General features: G+C 33.1%; 1 protein-coding gene across 3 annotated transcripts; it reads right to left on the reverse strand.

The window, feature by feature from the left end:
* Positions 1-10,273: 10,273 nt before the first annotated feature.
* On the reverse strand, positions 10,274-15,915 carry LOC120081532 (Phototropic-responsive NPH3 family protein). Of its 3 annotated transcripts, none has more exons than XM_090315831.1 (6): positions 15,427-15,915; positions 15,237-15,313; positions 13,104-13,676; positions 12,934-13,003; positions 11,578-12,840; positions 10,274-10,952 (listed from the first exon to the last, which is right to left on the reverse strand). In XM_090315831.1, exons 3-6 carry the CDS (start codon positions 13,160-13,162, stop codon positions 10,455-10,457), a joined length of 1,890 nt encoding a protein of 629 aa, XP_090171957.1. In that variant the 5' UTR covers positions 13,163-13,676; positions 15,237-15,313; positions 15,427-15,915; the 3' UTR covers positions 10,274-10,454. The 3 variants fall into 3 exon arrangements, with proteins under 3 accessions (XP_090171957.1, XP_038892423.1, XP_090171958.1); XM_039036495.2 differs by having other exon boundaries at positions 15,613-15,877; XM_090315832.1 differs by lacking the exons at positions 15,237-15,313; positions 15,427-15,915 and adding an exon at positions 14,034-14,743.
* Positions 15,916-25,482: the final 9,567 nt, after the last annotated feature.

Below are 25,482 nucleotides of genomic sequence, written 5' to 3' on the forward strand. Positions count from 1 at the left end.
CTATCTAATTGTCACTAGAGGATAATGAGGTTTCAGAATCAGAATTATCGGTATTTTCTTGGATTTAAAAAATTTGGTCATAAGAGGATTGTCATTGTTATCTGATGATGAGGAATAGTTGAAGGTGTTAATAAATTTAATAATTGAATTTTTATGTATTTTTCTATTTCTAAGTTATTAATTTTTCGTTTCATAGGAAAGTTGGGAGCTATGTATCTTTTTGCCTACATTTATAATAAGTAATTTCTTTTTTTTTCTTAGTACTTTTATAATTTTTTAATCTTCTTTTTTGTTTTGATTTATAATTTTGTTTGTTTTGGTTATTTTGAAAATATCCTTGGGTTATGTAGGATTTTCTGTAAAAAAAATTTCTAAATTTCTTGGGTTGTTTTCTTGCTAATGGAGCCTATATTTTCTCATAACCATATTGAGCACAAAAAGACCTAAGTTACTGCTTTTGCTTATGAAATACATTTTTCATTTATGCTTTTAATTTAAGGTTTGTACATAAGGCTAATCCTTCATTGTTGATAAAGTTAATTAGTTCACCGTAGATTAGATTATCAAAAGGAATTTTATCTTGATAAGTTCGTCTTATTGTTTGGGATACATGTTCAGCAAATAATTTCAGTAATCCTAAAAGGAATTTTTCTTTTCAATATTGATTATTGCAGTCTATTCGAGTGTAAACTTTACTTAAGGAAACATATTTATACCATCTGAAATCGTGAAGCTTTGAACAAGTAAGGTTGGAAAGTATTTTAGAACTTTGTTCTTGGAATTGAACGGGTTTTCCTATAAATTTTTTGGTAATGGTGTAAATCAAAGTTGTAACAACATCTTGTGTTTGATTTATTCCTGAGCCATTTTGTTCAATTTTAATGGCAGTTAAGATTCTTGTTTTGTCATTTGAAGATACACAATTATCCCACAATCCCTTTAAATTTGTAGTGAATCCAAAAATTAACATTTGAGCAATTTAGTGGTCTTTATTTTGATGTATCTTATAAACAGTGGTGACTAAGGTCATCTCATGCATTAAATTTAGAATTTGATGTTCAGTCATGCCATCTATATTCCATTCATAGATGTCATTTCTTGTATATTGAGCCTATTACACCCCCTCCCGAGTTCACCTCTCAAGCCTAAAAGGAGTCGTGAGGACGACATATACCACCCTTTTATGACACCTACTGTTCACTCTTCTCCTATGCATCCAACTCTTCCTCACTTCATTCTTCCTTGGTTTTCATCTCCTTCTCATAGCATAGCTTTCTCCTTTGAGCTCAAAGTATAGCCATGCGTCCACTTTTTATCTCTTCAAATCAAGGTATGTGTCCACATGGCCATCTTTGCGCCCACTTCATCATTTATGCACCCAACACTCCAATCTTTAGGGTTTCCTCCACTTAGAGTGTTATATGTTGTCCAACACTTCACCACAACATCCCCCATGTGTTTACCCTACTTGCTCTATGCGTCAAACCCTAATTTCTCACTTGGATGTGCATAGCTCAACGCGTGGTTTACTCGACATTTAACCAATTCTTCCCTATGCTTTCACCTTGTCCCTCATCTCAATGCATGACTCCTCATGCTCATAGCATAGTTCCTTATGCTCACAGCATTGTCTCTTATGCTCGTAGCATGGCTTCTTATGCTCACAGTATAGTCTCTTATGCCTGTAACATAGCTTCTCATGCTCATAGCATAGTCTTTTATGCTCGTAGCATAGCTCTTCATGCTTCCAAAATTGTCCAAAGTTTCCCTTGGGACGCATCTACCATGCACCCAACTGTTGGGATTGGTGTCCTAATTCTCTCGGAGTCTTGTAGTTTGTAAACTTTGTACACATTGTTAGGAATAAAATAATAGTTATTTTATTTGCATTTAATAAACAAAGATCCGTGGTTATTTTATGTAAACTTAAGCATGTATATGAGATATACAAGTGGATCGTACCTTGAGTAATAACCTAAAAGGTCTGTAGTATAAGGATAAAGGAGGGATATCTTATCCTGGTGATACTACGGATACGGCCCGCTTTGTAGAGATTTACAAGTGTTGTGAACTACTATAGATGGTCTGATCCTGACCATTCATGTGGAGACATGCGAGCAGGGGTGTCCTATACAAAGAGTTTGTATATGACTAGACCACGAGATGATTCATCTTTTTATATAACGCTGTTGATAATTAAGACTTACATCTCACTAAAATGAACATAGAACATGACCTTAATCTTAAGTGTTTTAGGAACTCTTGCCTATGAGGGCGGTCCTTTGATTAGTATGGGTGAAAGTGGCCAGATTTCCAACTCAACAACCTACCTTTTTTGAGATTTGTCTGATTGGGGAGCTGGGAACTCAGTTACACAAGATGAAATTCACTCCTTCCTCGAAGCAGGGATAAGTAGATAGATTGCTTCCTTAAGGGCTGATTCCGGGTCTTGAACATAGTGGCCATATCCTCTCTTTGGAAGAGAGGGCCCAATCATAGTAGGACTATGACTTATTGTTCATTAGAGGAATCAGTGGTATTTAAGAAGTTAGATGTAACTACAGGGGCAAAACGATAAATTGGCCCAGCTGTACTTACGAGCGATCTGTGAAGGATTATAGTACTGTTGATTGGTTGATATGGACTGATGATGAAAATTTAGATTACCAAATCATCAAGGACTTGATAACTAAAATTAAGTGAACGCAATATGCGATGCATGTTCTTAGTGTATGCATTGATTATCATATGTCGGTGGTCATGCGTTGGAATGAACTATGCGTTAACGAATATATGCGATGACCGTGCGTTCCTGTCACAAGTTTTCTTGCACTCACACCAAGTATAATGCGAATGCAAGTTTCTCAGGTGATCCGAGGTCGAAATTAGGGACTTGTAGCTAGACGTATGCGGTAATGTGTATGCGGCGGTTGATTAAAAGAATGATGGAGGGGTTTCTATGCTAACACTACTCATACTCCTAACTAACAGACAATGCAATGAGAAGTACGAATGAGAGGTAGAGACACAACAACTATTGATGTGAAATAAATGGATGAGAAAAATAGATAAAATGTGAAGATGTCTTCATTGCATCCCTTAAGAGTGACTGTAAGGGCAACCTCAACCAACATAAGTTATGCGATCATGCTACACACACTAAAAGCCTAAATCTAGGACGTATGCGATGTGTATGCAAAAGGGTTAAGATGACCGTATATGGCCACCATATCCTACTTCTTGGACGCAGTCATTGTCCTCTCTGTAGGTGCATACGCTGTGTGATAGCAAACAGAGCTTATTCCTAAGTCTCCATTCTTGCTTATGCAAATCTAATCTAGCTCTTCCGAGTATCGATTCTAACCTAGCTCTCCTGAGTCTTAGGTTCTTTCTTTAGACTCTCTTCCGAGTAGTTCTAAAAGTGTGTTGGACGCATACATAAGACAAGGTAACCACATAAACTTGGCTGACGCAAGATTATTCCTATCTCTAGTGAACAATAACTTACATTGCTTGATGCGTCCAACTACTTACCCTCTCGGGCAGTTGGTTGTTGCTGACTTTACTCATAGACAAGCATTGCATCCGCCTATAAACAAGCGTTGCTACAACTTTGCACTAAGCAAATAAGGTTTTCTCACACATTCACGCAACGCACACCTCTCGGTGGGTTGCTATATGCTTCATATCTCTAATCTACATGACTAAGTATGCGATACTCAAGCAATCTCACTAAGTGATGCAATGAAAGTTAAGGATGCTCAACAAAGAAAGATGGAGGTGGAATCGAAGGAAACATAGAAATGCATTGAACACATAATGTATTAATTCCTTAATCCCAAAATGTAATACAATACAATATAAGAAAAGAAGAGAAAATGAAAAGACCAGCTATAAGTAATGTCTTGCTTCCAGCGGATGTGTGTCAAGGCTGCCGGTGGTCCCATGGATGGGCGGTGAAACTGACTCTCTCGAGATCTAGCTCCGACGAAGGCTCCGGTCGTCACTCGGAATGGATGAAGGAGATGAAGAACTTTCAAGCTTTTTTCTCATGCATTAGTCTGGATCACAAGGATCTGTCCGAAGGCCGAAGCTTGGACGAGTTGAAATTCTGCTTAACGGCTTCTATTTATAGAGCTTGGATCACCGACAACATTTATGGACTGCTCTGATTTTGACATTCGCGGCACGTTAGTCCTTTTTTGAATCTCTGCTGCTAACGGCATGGTAGGTGAAATATCAACATCATCTTTTAATTTTCCCGAGAGATGCGTTGATGCGTCCATTCCACCAACCTTGCGTTGATCTCTCTATTATGCGTTATCGTGTAGCAGCAATCATACAGTGACCGCATTCGCTTAATACCACAACTCTACACAATGACCGTAATCGCTTAACGATCGCAACTCGTATGCAATGGACGCATGCGGCTGATCACCGCAACATCTATGCGTTGATCGTATGCGTTCGTCTTTGCGATGGAGAGTTTCTCCGCATGCGGTAGTCTATACGGTAGTCTGGCTTCCACGTTTGTGTCCACTTCCTGCGTTAGCTATAAAAATAGACAATTGAACGCATAATAACACATAATAATGGGTTAGCCGAGATTCTCAATGCTGAACGCCGCAAACTCATTTTCTCATGAATTCCTAACACAATTGCCGCATATTCTGCTTAACAGCCTTCATAATTCTAAATAAAAGGCCTAAGATGACATGCATTTCTGCATGTCATCATGGACACAGAAATATATCTGTAGTGAGAAGAGTACAACTGTCGGTCTTTAGTAGAGTGCCCAACAGTTAACAGATGGTGGATCCCGTGACTAAAGAGTTTAGTCAGTTATTCACGTACCGTTTGAGCTTCAAACTACAGATTCATAAGGTCTCCTAGGTAGCTTAATGGATTCAAGTTTAGAATCAGATTTTGGGGTTAGTTTGAAGTGTTCAAATTAACAAGAAAAAATTCAATTATATATGATATAATTGGCGCGATGTATGAGATACATCAAGTTGAGGAATTAATATAAATATGATTTATATCAATTACCATAAAATAGAAAAAGAACTATGTAATGTTTCATATGATGAAATTTTAAAACTATAGGTTATAAATATAATATGATAAGTTGGTTATCATATTTATTTATAATAAATGAATTATATGATAATTAATTTCTTTTTCTCTAATAACCGATTGAGTGGGAGGTTATTGGAAGTTTTATGGTAACCGTGAGATAAAAAAGAAAATGGTTTTCCTAAATTTGGAAGTTACTTCATGTGGAAAGTTCTCACGGAGACAAGCTATTAAGTGAAAGAGTTTCACTAAGCGATAGCCGAGAGACTACACCATCAGCTAAACGATCGCTTAGAGTTGACTATACGATAGTCATTCAGCTGATCGTTGCTACATGATCGAGTGGCTAAGTCTATACGATAGGCTGCTGTTTACTAAACAATAGAACACATCATCTATAAGATAGACAACATCTTATCTCCCACGATCGTTTACTCGATCGTAGACCTCCAGTCTCTTCCTCAAGCCAAGATAAGACAGAGTCTAAAACTCCGGGATTCTTAAACCGAGAATACCAAGGTAACCATTGTGGTGGTGTCCTCACTCAGTTCGTGGAGGCTGTGTTCGTCGTGTTCGTTGGCTGTACCGATTGTTGCGTTCAAGTGTACTGTTCTTAGACACTTGTAGATTGATCGAGGGATTCGTGAAGAATGGTTCTTCAAAGGTATGCATCCTCTATCCATTGTATCATCTTTTAACATATTGTAATTTCGTTTTATGCATGACCTGTTAGTTTCCGTTTTTTACTGTAATTATTTGTGTTCATTTGAATGGAATTTGGAACGATCTCTGTCGCTGCTCATGAAAATCCTCGTGTTTGATTTCCTTCACCCAACATGGTAGGATTTTACTCCACTATGCTATGATTTGAGCTTCCTTAGCTATGCTATGACTTCAAGTACTATGCTATGACTTTGTCAGCTATGCTATTAACTATTCTATGACTTATTTCCTCAACTATAATATGAGTTAAACTTGGCCAAAATGAATCCAACTCTTATTCTCATAGCATAGTTTGGATACTTAGCCAAAATCTTAACCCCAATCTACTATGCCTCCAATACTTAGAAATTTTCCTAAGTATTATTACTTCCTCCAAGGCAAGGTTTAGGTACTTAGCCAAAATTTTCCTTCTAAGGCTTCAAGTCCGAGTTCACCTCTTAACCTAAAGAATCCTGTGAGGGTTCGGGTGTTACGGAGTTCTAAGTTAATTGATGCCTTTTTTCATATTATAGGTAGAGACGGTTTAGAATAACAGTTTTTTAATTGTGGGTATCTAGTATTTGTTATCTTTTGAGGGTAAGATTTTGAAATTGTTATTCCAAGTTATTATCAAAATTTTCTTCTAGTTTATGTATATGAGAATGATTTTCACTAAGAGTTTCATTTATGGTATTAACTTTTGATGTTGATGTATTTGATGAATTTAAGTTTAAGTTTTGTAATTAAAGGTTAATTTTGTCTAAAATATTATTAGATTCTTTATTTGAAAAATTAATTAATTTTAAATCTTTATATGAAATTTCAAAAGGTTTAAATAAGGCTTTGTTTAACAATTAGGTGAGATTTCGATTTTATAGGATAATGTTGGGGTTCGAGTTAAGATTCTATTCTTTTCACTTGATTAAATATTGTATGTAAAATTTTATTGGAATAATTATTTTGTAATTATATATTTTTAATATTTTTTAATGTTAGAACTTTTGTTTCACTTTTAGGTATGTCAATCATTTTGAAAGGAGAAGCTATTACTTCTTGATCATTGTTATTTTGAAACTTAATGTCTTCTAAAGGAGGATATGTAGAGGTTATGTATCTTTTAGGAATTGTAGTCTCCCATGTGGGAGAAGAGGTATTTGTGTTAATAGTTTGATAAGGAAGAAGATGTAATGTTTTGATAATATGTCTTATATTTCATCCAATGGAAGAAATATATATTTATTTTGAGGTTTTCCATTGTTTTGTAATATCCATCATGAATCTCACTTTGTTAGTGAAAGGATTCAAAAAATATATAGAGTTTATTTTTGTGGGACCAATTTTTTTCTTTTTATCTAGTTCAATTTTATTAATTATAAAAGGTTTGAAAATAACATTTAATTGAATAATATTTCGTATATTAGAGAATTGGAGACAAGTTTTTTTTTTTTTTTTTAATCTAATGTGACAGATAATCAAGATGCTAAAATTCTACAACACTAGAACACCAAACTTATCAACGGTCTTACGGTTCTACTACCGGAAATACAAGGTTTACCAAAGTACTATTCAATAGAAATAATTAACAAAACATTATTATCACAAAGGATACTTAGAATAATGTTAAGATAAAGGCTAATAAATCTTTAATGCTAATTTAATTGAACTAATACACTATACTAGTGATGCTTGGCTTTGATTCCATTTTAAAATATTCTTTTTAAATCTTTAACTTTTAATTTTTAAATCTTCTTTTTGGTTTTGATTTATAAGTTTGTTTGTTTTAATTATTTTGAAAATATCCTTGGGTTCTATTGTATTTTCTGTAAAATTTTCTTATAAATATCTTAGGTTTGTTTCTTGCCGATGGAGCCTGTATTTCTCATAACCATATTTGAGCACTAAAAGATCCAAGTTCTTGTTTTTGCTATGAAATTCATTTTTCATTTTTGCTTTTAACTTAAGGTTTGTGCATAAGACTAATCCTTCATTGTTGCAAAAGTTAATTAACTCATCGTAGGTTACATTATCAAAAGAATGTACATTGATAAGTTTGTCTTACTGTTTGGCGTACCTTTTTAGCAAATAATTTCGGTAAATCCTGAGAGGAAATTTTCTTTCCAATATTGATTATTCCAGCCTGTTCGAATGTAAATTTTACTTAAGAAAACATTTTATACCATATGAAAGCTTGAAGTTTTGGACAAGTAAGGTTGGAAAGTATTTCAGAACTTCATTCTTGGAATTGAGCGGGTTTTCTTATAAAGTTTTTGGTAATGGTGTAAATCAAAGTTGCAACAACATCTTGTATTTAATTTATTCCTGAGCTAGTTTGTTCAACTTTAATATCAGTTAAGATTCTTGTTTTATCACTTGAAGATACACAATTATTCCACCATCCTTTTAAATTTCCATTGAATTCAAAAATTAGCATTTGAGCAATTTGATGATCGGTATTTTGATGTATCTTATAAACAATGGTGGCTAAGGTCATCTTATGCATTAAGTTTAGAATTTGATATTCAATCATGTCATCTATATTCCATTCATAGATGTCATTTCCTGTACATTGAGCTTGGGTTAATTGATGTCTTTCTTCATATTACATGAGGATTTGGAATAGTAATTTTAAAATTTTGGGTATCTAGGATTTGTTATCTTATATATATATATATATATATATATATGTAAAAATACAATTTAATAATAACAAAAATTTCAATACAAGAAAATACGTAATATGAATATGTTTTGTATATATATATATTTGTAAAAATACAATTTAATAATAACAAAAATTTCATTGCAAGAATATACGTAATATGAATATGTTTTTCAAAATTGATAGTGAAAGAATTTATAAAAACTAATTTATTATTTGAGAGAACTTAACAATAGACTAACAATATAAACTAATTCTACAATTTATTGAAATCAAATGTACTAAATTTCGATATTTGAAAACATGGTCTAAAATGAAATAAAATCCTAATAGAAAGACAAAAGCAATATTATGTGTTTTTTTTAAAAAAAGAAATTAAATGGTCGTCACCTTTGAACATTGTATAAATAAATTTTTGCAAGGAAATAACAGTATACTTTCTAAATATATTTACAAAATAAAAAACAAGTTGATTCAGTTCTATGAGTTGTCATTTGATGATATATTTCCACTAATGCTCTTAACAGAAATTTCGATTCGTATTAGGGTGTATATGGATTGGATTAGATTGGATTACCCAATTTTTTGGACCAATCCCGAAATTTGGGTGGTTAGAGTTGGCTGCATCTCCAACCCAACCCAACTTAACCACTAAAATTCGGATTGAGTTGGATTGTCAGGTTATTGATTTATTATTTATTACATTTTTTTTATTAACTTAAAATACGTGTACAACACGTACTAATAATTAAAAGTTCATAAAATTCAAATGTTAAATATCAAAATCCAAGATATCTATTACAAACTTCATATAAACATCATAAAAATATATATGAGTTACAATATATATATTTTAATAATATTAGAAATTCGGATTGGATTGGGTCAACCCGAATTTTTAAAAGTGTAACCTGAACCGAACCCAACCAAACCTTTACAATTTGGGTTGGATAGTCTGAATTGTTCGGGTTGGGTTATTTGAACACCCCTAATTCGAACCACAAATTTTATGATTGCTAGCCAATATAACTATGCTCGCTTTGACAAAACAAAATACATGTAAGAGCAAATTGCAAAAACCACCTTTAAAGTATGATGGTAATTATAATCACACATTTTAACTTTCAATTGTAATAATTGAGTCATCAAACTTCTACCAAAGTAAAAATTGAACTTTCAAACTTATACAGTTGTTACATTTTCTAAAATTATGTAAGTATATTTGTATAAGCTTGAGAGCTTTTGAGGGTATAATTGTAACTACCACTATACTTTAGAGTGATTTTTGCAATTTTCCCTATTTTAATAATTAATTTATAATTTTCATAATATGTACTTGTATAATTGAATCAATAATCCAATGGAATCTTTATATCTAATACTACTAATAAAGAACAGACATTAATTTTCCCACAAATCACAAGTAATAGCAGAGAGTTCAATCCATTGACATTCCAACGCATCACTTAATACCAAATCCAAGACCGACCACGGTCTTCAAGCCAATTTAATTTGGCTCATCTTTTGGAGGCATCTTGAAGAAAGAAATCATTTCAATTCACTCAAATCAATGAAGGGGAGGGTAGGAAAAATATTTCAAATCAACCAACTAATTCAAGTTTGATCATCTATTTTTGGAATATTACTAAAAACAAAAATGAAAGAGGAGGACAATGCTCCATTATGAGGTTCTACAAAATGTCAAAACAAGAAGCAAGTGCACATCACTGAAAGTCCTAAAACTTCAAAAGAATTGAAAGGACAATTGATTCTTGTTCGTATTCAAGAACAAGAACATTGGCTTTCACATGGCCAAGTACCAGCAATAGATCCACATTCCTGAGAATTTGTACTCTTATTAATATAGATTACACCAGCAATGCACATTGAGATTCTTAAATCTTTCTTCTAAAAGGTTACAACTTACAAAGTAGGTGTCTAATATTAAAGCCAAAAGAAGAGAGAATATGCTACTTCTTTAATAGACATGTTCAACCCCAAAATCAACAAAATTCACTCAATTCTTTTCCATGATACTTCTGTTAGCAGACCATAACTTACTGAAGATTCGTTTCGGTCGAGAGGGGAGAGAACAGAGAGCCTTAAACTTAGAAGGCCTTGAAATTCCATTAGGGTGCATACTATTTTCGTTCAAATCGTCATCTTCGGCCAGCTTCATCTGCAACGTAGAAATCTTGGATTTTGGTGATTTCAACCCTGAGATGCTCAGTTGGTCCTCTGCTTGAACACTTGTGGTAGTACTTAATGGCGCTGGTGGCTTTGATGGGTCAATATTATGGGCAGCCAGAAGCGCCTTTATGTTGCTTGGAAGCTCGGCGACTTTGCTACCGGCCATTGTTGCCCTCGCTTGTTCGAAGAACAGAACTTGGACCACCACCCTTAAAGGGAGTAGCTCATTTTGTGCAGCGTGCATACAAGCCTCAACAGAGAGTTTTTTGCAGTCAAGAATTCGACAGAGTCGCTTCCTTTCACTTTTTCCCATTTCTGGATGTGCCTGAATTTCAGCAACAATAACTCAACTGTGATTTGAACTTCTAGTGAATTGTTACAAGGAAAATAAATTCTGAAATCTAGCATAGATTGGAAAAGTTATTGAAAACTGAGCTCTGGTTTTCAATGTAGATAGAGCTCTTAGGTTTTTCTTCAAAGTTGAGATTAAAAAAGAAGCCATTCAGCTATCAAATTCATATCATATATCGAGTAAGCATGAAGGGAAATGCTCAAGTATAATGGCTTCAAAATGTATTTTTGAAACACTACATTAAAATATAGCATAAGAGTCAGTGTTATCAGATAGGCATCCGAAACTTAAACATTCTTAAACCTTGAACCAAGAATTTTCTAGTTAGTACTTAGGAGTTCGGATGCAAACACAGAGATATTACAATTAAATTTAGAATAATTAATCTTCACTACTTTTTCTTGTGGGTCAGCCTTATCCCAACTGCTAATAAATGGTGAGAATGACAAGATTTTAAGGTCAATAGAGTTGGTTATCTACTTGCACCGGTGCCCCCACATCCTAGAGAGTGATGTTGAAACCTTTTAGAAGTATTTGTTTGGAAATAATGTCAATGGTAGAAGTTATGGAAAGCAAGTGGATAACATCTTTGAGTTACCTTAAGGTAGATGTCAATAGCTTTGTACAGATCATCATGATCCAGCCTTGCAAACTCTGGCACCGACTCAGCAATCGACGTGAACTTGGATAAGGGCAAATTCACATCTCGAGCAACTTCTTGAAGATATCTGTCTACAAGCTTTGCAACCTTCAACTTAGAGCTATGTGAAGCTGAAGAAGACCTTCTACTTTCCTGTAACTCGAAATCAATATTTTCGGCCGAGCGAGACCTTCTCCTTTCAAAACCTATCCTTGATCTCGGAGGGCTTGTTGGGGGACTCTGCCACTGTAACATGAAATGCTCAATTATGGTCATTACTATATCTACATCATACACCATCTGATTTCCGTATGACAGAGAGGGTATTAATAAATCTGTGACCATCGCTTCCTCTAATTGGCTTCCCACCCTTCTGGCCAGTTCCATTTTTGAAGAGGGTGAGGCATTAAGAATGTTGGCTGCTTTTAGAAGTTTGAGAAGGAAACTGCAGGAAACAGCACCTTTCTCAGCTGGAAGTAAGCTTATTAATGATTCTAACAGCAGTCTGTGCTTTGCAGACATCTCGTTTGCCTTGTCTGAATCTGAGTCGGATGCTGACTGCTTATCAACAGATCCATTTCTTGATATATTTGGGAGCCATCTTGAAGCATAAAGTTTCAGTGCGTCTCCAATTAAATTGGAGGGCATTTTCCCACCTGATTTAATAGCTATCATGGTTCTCCAGTAGAGGTCTATGTTCAGTTCTGCAACATCTTCAGCCCACCAACCCCTGGTTGCTTGTTTGTGTCTCTGGCTATCTGCACCGTTGCACGAGATATCGTCCTTAAGCCTTCGGGAATGACTATGCGAAAGATTCACTTTTGATGGATGAATAAGTACTTTTGACGCAATCACTTCTATGCATTTGCTTGTGATACCAAGTTCCTCTGACCATGAAGGAAACGCTTTAGTGCTTTGTAATGTCACGATGGTATCTCTCCAGCCATGAAGAATACAAGAACTGAAGAAAACTTCAAGCTTGTAAATTAAGTTCCCCTTCTCAACATCCTCTGTCATCTGAAGGTACTCGGCAGCGCATCGAGCTGATACAATGTTGTTGGCGCTGAGAGTAATTGTTATGCCATAACAGAACTTTGCACATAGTTCAAATGCCTCGAGCCCACCTGGAAAATCAGGAAGCTGGATTATTTGATGCTGTGGGGAATCAGGGGACTCAGCGCATAGTCTCTGCAGGCGCAAACACTTGGACAGAAGAGGAAACTGTGTGCCATGAAACATAATAATCAGCTCAAATGGATCCCACTAACACACATTCACACGATATAAATCTTTCAAAAATGTGCTGGAATTTACCTTGTGAAGCAGATATCTACTTCCTTTCACCTGAATTATGAGATCACTAGAGACTTCAGAGGAGACTGACCTGAATTGAGAACAAACATATAAATTCCCTTCGGATCGTCCCAAATCAGTGCATATTTCAAGGGATTAATTCCAACAATAAGATTGAAAAAGGATGTTACCTTACAGCCTCCGCAGTATAGAAAGTGTCTGGTCGAGATCCAAGTTTCATAAACTTCATGTTGAATGTTTCTTCTTCTCCTATTTCCTTCTAAGATTCGGTATTCATCAGATACTCTTGATGTGTATGCATCAAAGGAATTATTCTGCTTCTGGACAATGAAAGGCCACCCTTTAAGTTTACCAACAGCAGCATAAGGGGTCCTCAGCAGACAAATTTCTCCAGACAGGAACCATAAAGACCACCAATATCTCGTACTTCAGTTTTCCAACTAAGCCAAACTAATGGAGACTTATCTTCTAACTCCCAAATCTGAGAAATTTTAACCTTCAGAGTACAAAAAACACAGACGGACTCTCCTTGAACAAGGAATTGGCTCCAAGAAGAAAGGAAAACCAAGAGGCTTTTGTTGATGTGGGTTTGATATAATATGTGTTTTTTATATACAGAATTTAAGGCAGCAGCAATAGTCAAGTGACAGAAACCCAGAAGATCAAACATTACATGGCCTTGTCCTTTCAGTCAAATTCTCTACCCCATGTGATTTGGACAGGAAAACAACGAATCGAAGTCACTGCAATCCCAACAAAATACAAATACAGCACACCCACCCTTATCAATCAAAAGCCAAAAATGAACAAAGAAAACTTACCTACATCAAACTCACACATTTAATATACAGTACAGAATAACTACTCTATCTAGAAAAAGGGAGAGAAAACATAGATAAAATGCTAAAGAAATTGACATTTAAGACGAACAAAACAACCCCGAGGCTTAAGATTTTGAACCCTTTTAACGCTCGCCAGGTATGCAATCGGCCAACCAATCATCAGGGAAAAATCTGGAATATATATATATACACAAACAATAAACAGGGGAATTTTTAAAAAATTTTTCTAAGTTACTTGAAGAAGAATATGGTTTTTACTTTTTAAGGGCCCCATGGGGGCATCGCTCTGCCAGCGTGCACTTCACAAGGAGAAGCCCACGTGCTTATCCAGCGCCCACCGGCGGGCCCTCGCTCTCATCATTGCCACAGCAATTTTTTTTACGGTGGGCTCTCTCACAAAGATTATTTTAGTCAAACACTAATTTATACGCAACATCGTACTCCTCCCCCTCAGTCCTCCACTCCATTATTAAATTTCAAAAGGCGAATATTAGAGCAAAATTAAAAGGAGGAAAAAGTTTTCATTTTTTAAAAAAATTAAATTAAATTTTCCAATCTATGCCTCAAACTTTGATTTCAAGTATCTAGAAATAATATTAAAAGAAGAAAAAAGATAATAAAGGGTGTCCAAAAGCAGGAATTAAGATATGTTTATATCCCTATCAAATCCTCAACAAAACCCTCCACTTCACTATGCTGATCATGGCCCCTCTAATTTAACACTGCCCCTCGTGTTTCCCATAACAAAAGAAGGACCCTTCGTATTGATGATCTGTTTTTATTCTATTTTCCCACTGTAAAAAACATATTTGGATGACAAAATCCTTCAAACATTCTTAACAAACAGAAAAAAGAAAGAGAAAATGTCATGAGCAGTAATAATAATATTGTAAAACAAACCGTAGAGTAAAAGAAGGCATTTTTACATAAAATACACGACAGAGAACAAGGGAGAATAATGTTGGTGTGACTTTGAAAGAAGGGAAAGGAAGAGCTATTCCCCTCCTCTCCCTCCCCCCCCCCCCCCCCCCCCCCCCCTCTTTTTTTTAATAAATTGATTGAAATTGGAAGAAATGATGTGAGGATGAGGTAAGTGAAAGCTTGTTTTGGTCGTAAAGTTTGATTGATGAATGCTTAAAAATTGCATTTATTAGGCGGTTGGAAGTCATCTTCAACATTGTTTCTGCATCGGATTCTCGTGGGTTGCTGATATATATGCTTTTATATTTATGGCCTTTTGATGCCCTTTGTCAACTACAACTGATGAGATTGAGACGCTAATGTAGGTCCTACATAACCGATTCCTAGCCTTTGATCAAGTCATTTCTAGCCGCATGATAAGATTCCATCACACCCCTTTTACTTGTGTGGTTGTAAATGTAATACTTAACACAAATATATTGAATTGGATAAGAAAATCTAACAAATAAAAGAGAAGCTGATGAGTCAGAATATAATCACCTCATGAAATCTAGGCGCATAAATTCTGACAGACGTTGAATCGGTCGGCTGAGTCAGTTAGCAGCTTCTTGAATTGCCTGCATTAATAATAACTCACCCATATAAATTTCTTTCAATTGAATTGCATTCGTGAGTATTCCAGAAAAAGAATGCTAATTATGCTAAACAAGAAAGTCAATCACAAACCCACCAACTTAAACCAAACATAGAACTAATTTTCAATCATCAATTGATAATGGACTTAACAATTAGCTGATGTGTATATGTGGGGGAAGTAAACAACAAACTTAAGAAAAAGAGGCAAAGCAACAAAGACGCAAAGAAGAATGCGATATATGATGGGGGAAAAAGGAAGAAGCGTCCAAGAAGTGTCAACCAGAATGTTGCAGCCCATTGAGGCATTTTCACAAACAGGTAGGCTGCAGTTTTGTGAAATGGAGCGATCAGTGTCTTCAAGATACCAAAACGTAGCGTTGTGTTGGCACAATCAAGAAAAGGGCGAAAGGGGGTGAAGCTGAAAGGCAAAGCCAGTGGCAGTTTGGAAATTACGGTACAGAACGGAGGGTAAGGATGGGAAAACGGGACTGTGTTGGGATACAGATAAAGAAGATAGAGAGATGTGTGTGTGTGTGTGTGTGGACACATTCCTTTGTCGCAAGTGAAAAATTAAAAAAGAGGGAAAGGATTTTCCATTAGCCACAAATTTATTGTTATTATTTTTATTTTTATTTTTGGTTTTATTTATTTAATTTTTGTTTTGCGTTAATTGGGTTTGGCTTTGTCGACCAAACGGGGCGCCACCCTCGACATAGTGGGACCCACCTTTCCCTCCATAGGCTTTTCTGGTGGGATCCACTTCTCCTTCTCATTCAACCTCCTTGGATCGGTATATTTCCCTTTTTATTTATTTATTTATTATTTTCTATTTTCTAATTTCTTTTTCTCTTCAATTCAGACTGCACGAGCGTCGAGTCACATTCCAATTAGAAAGGCGCTTTGGCAATACTCCAACCTTTTCTCCCATAAATCCAACTAATTGGTTATGTTATAAATTATAATATAGGAATGTCAAAATTTTTCGCAGGTCTCCGATCTGATCGGATTGGAGAATCTCCAGTTTGATCGGGAATGAGGTCAAATCGAAGATTTAAGTCATGTCTCCAGTCGGGGATGAGATCCCCGTTCCGTCCCCAACCCTGAATCCGATCCCGTCTTTGTCCCTATTTTTTTTAATTGTTAATAATAATAATACTACTGAAACAATATGTTTCAGTTTTTTTTTTTAATTTTAAAATTTTAATATAATAAATTTAATTTTTATTAATTTATAATGAAAAAACCAAGTATAAGTTAAATCTTGTGTTGAAGGGAAAAAAAATTCCAAGTATTAGAGTAAACGTTTGAGTAGCTTTGAGTTGGTATCAGAGCATAAATTTTTGGGAAACCTGAAGTTCAATCTGGGAATTAGTCAAAGTGAACTAGAGGAGTAGCGGAAGTGGCGGATCTAGCAGACAACCCGAGTTGGAACTCACAACGCTACCTGAAGATCCACCGGGGAAGGTAAGAATGAATTAAGTTATTCTCAATTAGAATTTGAGATAGGAAAGTTATTTGTAGATAGTTCGGTTTGATGACTAGGAGTAGTACCATTGGACAAATTAAGGAAGTTAATATTAGAGTAGTGCAGCGGAAGCGTAGTAATAGATAAGATTATAGAGGTTTGCGACAAAGATTGTTGAGAAACCTTAACCAGAGTAGGTCCGAGCAAATTTCGAGGATGAAATTTTCTTAAGCAGGTGTGACAAGTTGCGATGTAGTATTTGTTTAAACAACTATATGTAAAATAATACTAATATCCTGTATAAAATTTACAATTTCAATATAAATATTAAATTTAGTTAATTATAAATAATAAAAGTAACAAAATAATAAAATAAAAAGTGGAGATTTTTCCTGCGGGGACCCAAATCCCCGAACAGGGATTCCCTAGCTCCGACTCCGACTCCTCAAAACGGAAAATGGGACAGGGACGGGGATGGAGAGTGCATCCAAGCCCTGGTCCGACCTTGTTGCCATCCCTATTATAATATCAATTCTAGACGTGTTGAGGGTTGCCTTGGACAAGGCTAAAGTTGATAGGGCAAGCCTAAATCTAAGAGAAATTGAGAGGTGGCATAGGAAATGCACGTCTTAAAGAGGAAAAGTTAAAGTCTTGGTTATGGGTTGACCAGTCGAGTCGCTATAATATATATCAATCGAAAACTAATTAAATTATGCTCAGTTAGACAATCTGCAGCCTCGAGTGTCGTAAACCACTCTTACATCACTAAATTTACATGTAACTATTACGATCGTCAGAGAAAGGCTATTATAAATAGTCTCATCTGACAATCACCAAAGATGAAGGTATGTAATCTCCAAAGGAGAGTCCAAGTTTTAACCTTCTTGTGTGCTTAATTGAACAATACACTCTCTGTACTAATTTAGACATTGAAGTGTGGTCGGCTCAACACCAACACTGGTGCGAGGGTCTTATATGTGAGTCACTCAGTAAGCAAGACTATAGATTGTGAGAAGTAGGTAAGAGGTCTCAAGCCCACGAGGGGCCTGCGACCACAACGAACGCGTGCGAAATTTGAGTGCCACAAGATGTCACAAGTTCAAATTCACACTTTTAAATAGTTGTTTTATATAGTTGAACTAAAAATGTTGTTGATATTTAAGAAAATGAACCAACCATTGAATTTTTATTTTTGGAAAAAATCATACATGAGCGCCGAAATAAAGAAATTGAACGTCATTGTGGTGTCAAGCCACTAACGCTTAATTCAATAATGGGTTGATGAGTATTGATAGTAGAGTGTAACATTGAGTGGTTTTAGCATACCTGTGACGAGTGACGAGTGAGCTTAGTATTATGTATAGGTAGGCTAGGTATATTCAATGTTTGGTTGAATTACAGAAGATATATATATATATATATATATGTATATATATATTGATTTTGCTCTTTGTTTAAAAAATATCATTATTCTTACAAAGTTACCCTTAAAGAATAAATATATTAAAATTAAGTTGGAGTTGAGACTTAGAACGAATAACGATTCAAATTTTCGTTTCTTGTCGTCCCACACAATTCTAGTCCCAATTTTGGTTCGAAATTCTAAAAGTAATTTAATTACTGTTTGAATGTTTATGAAATATCTAGAATAATTTTAAGATAAATGATAAATTCAAAGATATATTTTTTTTTTATAATTTACACTTTGAATTTTCTTCTCACTATGTTGAACTGATAAAGATGTATTAATTCAAAGAACAAGTTATAATAAATCTAAATTTAAGTTAGATTAATATTGTATTATTGTTAAAGTAAGAGAGAAATACATATCAACATGAGTAATAGTTCAGTCGGCATAAAACCTTAGATTGTCCTCTTAAAAAATTAAAAAAAAAAAAGGAGAAATATATTTTGGTAACATGAACAGTCTCTCACATCCTCGAACCAATGGAGATGAAAAGAGTTATTATTTTTTTTTTATTTGGAAAGACGTCTTTTCTACTTGTACCCCTTCGTTTATTCGTGATGAGGAGGTTGATTATTGTTCTTTGCTTTCATTTATGTCTAATTAAAAAATGAAAGAAAATTGTGGAGAATAATGTAATTAATTATTCAAAAGTGAATTTAATTTACAAAATGACTTGGAAATTGTTATATATATATATATGAATTAATATGCGAAAATAATAATTGAAATGAATGGGAAACAATAATCCAAAGTCTGGCCCTGTCCGGCCACAGTTACCACCAACATCAACCACTGAGTTTGTTGCCCCAAATAATGACTTCCATGAAAAATCCTCCATCTCTATGCATGTCTATATAAGAATAAAATTCAAAAAGGGCTTCAAATACAAAACTAATAAACACATTATTGTGGTTTTGTACATGTCCTTTTGAGCAACACAGCTCATTCATAAATGTACTCTCATCTTCCCTTCTATATTCCTATTTATCATTTGTCACACTCTGTTTCATAGTTGTCTGTTGTTGGCCCAAACAAAAACAAAAAAGTTTTCATTTTGTAAATACTACAACGTCTTGTTGATGCCTAAATCTAGCATCAGTGTAGTGTCGAGTTGACCATCCATACCTATGTATCCGATGTTTAAAATAGTTGTTGTAAGAGCTAGAGTTTTTGTGAGCTTATATTTAGGAGACGCATTGCTTCTTACTATTTGAATAGATAAAAAAGTTTAGAGAGCATAGTTAAACTGAATTAGGATTAGTCAGGAGCTCAATGATGGTAGATCAAGTACCAAGGCACATTGGACTAGGTCTTGACACTACACAAAATTTAACTTATTCTAACAAAATTTCCCTTAAAGCTCAAAAAATCGTCGAGAGGCATGTCCTTTCTCGATGCTGTTAAAATTGTCGCAAAAAGACCTATCTGGATGCTATACCAATGTAGCATTAGGAAAGGGTCCATCTCTTGACAGTATAAATAACGGTAAAGATATCTACAATGGTTTTTCTACCGACACTGAAAACGACATTCTAGCGTTGGCAGAGCAAGCCTTTACCGATGCCACTCCCCTAGCATTGGCCTAGGGTCCCCCAAGAAAGCGGCGTCACGAGACCATCTTGTGCCAACGAATGGGCATTTTGGCTTCAAATAGAGCCTTTTCCAACTGTGCTTTGCAATCAACCTTATTGAAGGTCCAAATGGTGTTGGAAAAGATTTTCTTTTTCACGATTGAAAAAAGTATAATTTCTTGTAGTGCGATCTAGGCTAAAAAAGAGCGTAGATTGTCGGCAAACATGTGACGGGGCAGGTTATGTGGTCCATGATGTCATGGGGCGCTTAATTTCACCCATAACAACATTACTCGAAAATATTAGGCAATAAGACAGAGAGAAAATGAGAGAGGAAATTTGAATAAAGGAGGTTTGGAAATGAGTGAATGAAGAGAGGATTTAGTTATGAAGAGTTGGCGTCAGAGAATGGGAGGTCCAAGGGACCTCAAACGCAATGCAGTTGGAAGTTGGCTCGAGCTGCGAATATTATTGCACAATGTCATTTTCAAATTTGCTTTTTTTTTTTTTTTCTTCTTATTTTGATTTTTTGTATTGAACAAAATTAATTACTTTATTTCTCCCTCACAACTTGGGGGTTTATAAAGAGATATACGTGGGGTCATCATGTTTCATAAAGGGTGAAGCCTATATGGCTACAACTTAGAATAGAATCCATACCCTCTTAACTTCTCTATACAGCTGTAAATGTGTGGATATAATGCATTACTTCATCCCAAATTCCCACCCTATTATCTATAATTTTTAGTCTTTACGTCGTTTACAACTGGGAAGAATCTTCACATTTTCTTCCCCTAAAAGCCAATAACAAACAAAGAAAGGGGACATACCCTTTCATAACCCGTCATTTCGTTTTGAGAATTATGATTCTTTTCAAATAAAGAAAAATGAGCCAATTTATTTATAATCATAACAAAATTTTACCATCTATCATTGATAGAGAGTCACATTTGCTATACTTAAAAATATTTTCAACAATTTTATCATTTAAAATAATTATCTTTATAATTAAGTTTATAAATACTATTTTAATCAAGTTTCTTTGTTTTATTATCCACTTCTATCCTATATTAAAAATCCAATTCGAGTTCTATAAAAAAAAATAAAAAATTAACGACTTGTTTTGATTTTGAGAAGAAACAATATTAAAAAATATCAAAATTAATTGAAATATTAAAAATGAATTCGTTTATCATACGGCAGCCTAAGATTTTGAATTCTTCTACCTAATTTCTTCTCTTTTAAAATTTTCAAAAGAAAAAATATACATAAGTTTCCCGTTCTCTTTGATTTTTTTTTTTTTAAAAATTAATATATGCTGCCTGATATGAATACATATCTCATTAAAATAAGACTTACATAATGGAGCTCTTTTAAAAGGAAAATTATGAGAGATGTTTGATTTAAATCAATTCTAATAATTAAGCTTTAGTTTGTCATGAAGTTTAAAGTTGATAATTTTAAATTTATATGATCTGTAAATGGATTCTACAAAGAAAGATTTTTAGAAACTTTAAGTTTGCGTAGTACACATAACATTTTTTTAGTTTAATTATGTAAGATAAAGGATTCAAATCTCGGATAAAATAGATTATATATCAAAGAAACATGTAATTTACAATAAAGGAAAAACAATTTTATAGTAATATATATGTAACTTTTATTTTTGTGAAAATATGTGAGATGGAAAAATCGAACCTCTATCTTTGAGATTGATAGTACAAACACTATTCCAATTAAGTTATGTTCATTTTGACAAATGCAACTCTTCAACTCTTCTTAATTCCATAAAAAAAATTATAACTTTGATTAACTTATAATTAAGTCAAACACACTTTCTAAAAGTTTTGATACAAATAGACTTAATTTTTTTTCTTCCAACCTATATATTTATAGTATGTACTAAATTTCTCAAGGACAACAGTTTTAAAAGTTGAATTTGTTTATATCATTACTTCATCAATTGGGATCTTTCTTTAAAAAAAAAAAAAAAAAAAAAAAACTACAGTATTCTATTTTAGAAATAATATTGAACGACAGTGAAGTTATAAGAAAAGGTTGAAGTTAAAGGGAGCTCATCTCGTGGGCTTGCTTCCTCTATTAATACTTTCTTTGAAATGATTGCTTGTAGGTCAATCAATTATTATACTCTTCTACTTCTACAATTTTTAATCATACTTTTTCTCAAACAATGGGTTTCAAATATTTTTAATTTCTTCGTAATTTCTTCTCTAGCTACCCGACAAATTAGTTTGTTGTAATTTTTGTACTAAAATTAATGGCCTATAATTATAATAGGGTTTCCTTTTTAAGATTCAAAACAAAATGTTTTCAAAGCTTAAAATGAAATTCTCCAATGCTATAATTGAAACCACCTCGATGAAATCAACGTCATTAAAGTTTCTTTAACAAAGCATACCACAAACATTACAGAAAGCAGTGGAATTTTCAGTAATGATATGTATATACATTTATAATATAGCTATACTTGAAACAATGCTTAATTAAGAAGATGCGAATTACCAACATTTTGAAGTTGCAAATATTCACGTCAGTGATAATTTTAACTTTTGCCGACATATTTCACCGGTAGGTGAAAGTGTGTATCATATGTATATATATATGATAGACAACTCATTACAACTATATAGTTTCCAATTTCAAATTCTATAAACCAAACATTGATTTGATAGATCAATTTATTATTTTAATATAGAAAGTCTTAAACTACTAAAGTCTCTATATCCAAGAAAAAGATAATATGTAAGATGAAAATATATCATATGATTAGAATTACTATAATGATTGAATTAGTCAAATAATAAAGGTTATAATTGATATGAGGATGATGATATGAATATATCTTTTCCAAGGAGAGGGTTCCTTTTCGGCTGTGTATGAATTATGAGTCCATAAAAAGATTGGGATTCGGAGGAAATCAGAAGAGAGAGCGTTTTGGCAGCTTTTTTTTTTTAAAAAAAATTTCTTCCTTAATCATATCATAAAATCATGAGTCCAATAAGTAGTTTCCTTTCCTTACAACTCTATCCATCCATCAAAATCTCAAAGTAAAAAATAATAATAAATAATAATACAAATAACGCGTCTTTATTAATCACATATTAAATAAAATAATGTTCCTTTTTTCCTCCAATGTTTTTATCTTATTGTATATAAAAAGTTCAAGTAATTATAGCTAATAATAGTATTGTAAGATGTGTAATATAATCTTTGTTTATTAAGAGCAAAGCAAATTTGGTAAGACCGCGTTTTGGATTTTTTTTTTTCCTTCTCCTTTTTAAGTGGATGGTGGGATTTAATAATGATACAAATGTTTTTTAATCTTAAAAATTTAAGAAAATTATTAGATTATTTTCAAATATAAGAAAATGAGTTAATTTATTTACAAATATAGCAAAATGTCATTCCCTAGATATTTTACTATAAAAAATATTTCAAATAATTTTATCATTTAAAATACTTAAAATTATATGCCATATAAATTCTCTCCGGAGAAAATTAAAAGCATGAGATAATTTCAAATAAAGCATTAAAAGACATCAAAATAATGATGAATGATTTACTATTTTGATCACAAAGGCCTGTCTTTTTTGGTCCAATAATTACATGGTGAGATAGCCATTTTTTTTTTTTTTTGGTAATAAGAAGTGAAAAATTCGAATTACAGATATATATATATATATATATTATCATTAATTGATGTTAATAGCTAACTTTGACATAAAAGATTGAACCTTTTGACCATAATCTCTATACCTCGTTTTGACTATCAAACCTATATCTAATAGAGTAGGATATCGAACTGCCAAATTGCTAATGCCAATAAGGTTAGTTTGATTTTTCATATAACTCTTAAAATAAGAGTAACGAGAGGTAAATTAATATTTAGTGAATTTCGAATATATGAGAAATTTATAAGAATTTGTTAAACAAGGCACCAAATTTTTCTTAGAGTGAATCTCAAAGGTTCTTGTTTTGAGGGAGTAGTATTGAGAAAAGTTATTTTTGTTTAGGTTTGTATACCATTGATTTTATCAAACAAAATATATTGGGATTGATTTTTAAAGTCGTTTAAAGTCATTTTTGTCCATTTCAAAATAATTTTGTACATGTCAATCACTCAAAAAATTAAACTTTATGATATGAAATTTATGATTAAAGGCGTAAAACCAAACATTAAGATCATGTTGATAACCATTTTATTTTTTGTTTTAAATAGGTATTTTATAAGTGTTTCTCACTTTATTTATAAACCTTCATTTGAATTATAAGCCAAATTTAAAAAATGAAGCCAAAGTTTTGTAAAACTACGTTTTTTTTTTTTTTTTTTTGAGTTTTCAAAATTTAGTTTGAAGGCATGTTTAAAAAGCAAGTAACAAGAGCATCTTTAAGAGTATTTTTAGAAATAGTAATTTTAACGAAATTGATTTATTAACAACGATTTGTTAAAAGTAAATTTCATACCGTTATTTTAGTATTTGGCTTTATAGTCTTAAAATTGATTTTGTATAATTAAAAGTGATTTACAATGAATTAAGGACATGTATAGGATTGATTTTTAGAATAACTATTCTGAACTAAATTATTTGATTATAATTAGTTTTGTAGACTGAGTTATAGATAGTATTAATATTTGGTTCCATACTTGTATGGTTTAAGTTTAATTAAAAGTATATTTAAATGATTAATGTTTATTTTCAAAGGAATTTTAGAACAATCAAATTATTAAAAACATAATTTGCAATTGAAAAGAACTTTTGTTATAATATATTGACTGAGGAGATCGATCTTCAGACCTCAAAATTGATAGTAAAAATTTGTATTGGTTGCACTATATTCATGTTGATAGATTGAAAAGAATTAGAGGGTAATAGACAAAATTATATAGAGAGAAACAAAAGTTGAAAAGAAAAAACAGAGAGCAACAGAAAAATTTTCAAAGAGAAAAAATTGTTAAATTTAGAGAGAGAAATTTAAATTTGGAGATAAAAAAGAAAGTGCTAAAAGGGTATAAATGGGGGGAAATTTTGGGCAGAATGACAAAATCTTATGGAGAATAATTTAAAGGAAAAAAGATTTAAGAGTGATGAACATCCAACCCTTTCAAGAGCAAAAAGTTCAAAGATTGAGGTAAAAGAAAGAGAGAAAAAAAACTAGGGTGTTAAGAACATCCGAGAGAGAAAAAATGAGAAAATGATATCTAAAAAAAATAAAAATAGAAGATAAACATCATACAAATTTTTAGAGGGAGAGTAAAAATTAGAGTGATAAAAGATAAAAATGGACAAATTTGTTTGTAAAAAAAATCAATTTTTCTAAAAACTTTAGGTCAAAATAAGGTGAAATAGGATAATAGTCTTTTTAATATAAAATAATAGATTTTTTTTTTAAAAAAAAAAGAAAAAAAAAGAAAACCATTAACAGAACATAATAAAAATCCCTTGAAAATCGCCTCTAAAGTGATTGACCGAGAATCACTTTAAGGGAGTTTTCGCTTAGCAACATGAATTGAGTTGAGTTAGTATATTATACCAACTCAATGTTTGGTCCAAGATGTTCCAATGTTTTCAATAGCTCTACCCATCGGTCACTGTCGGCGACTATAGCTGCCACACTTCAAGCTCC

The sequence above is a fragment of the Benincasa hispida genome, chromosome 7, assembly GCF_027475165.1.
Source record: "Benincasa hispida cultivar pf3 chromosome 7, pf3_genome.v1.1, whole genome shotgun sequence".
NCBI classification, from domain to species: domain Eukaryota; kingdom Viridiplantae; phylum Streptophyta; class Magnoliopsida; order Cucurbitales; family Cucurbitaceae; genus Benincasa; species Benincasa hispida.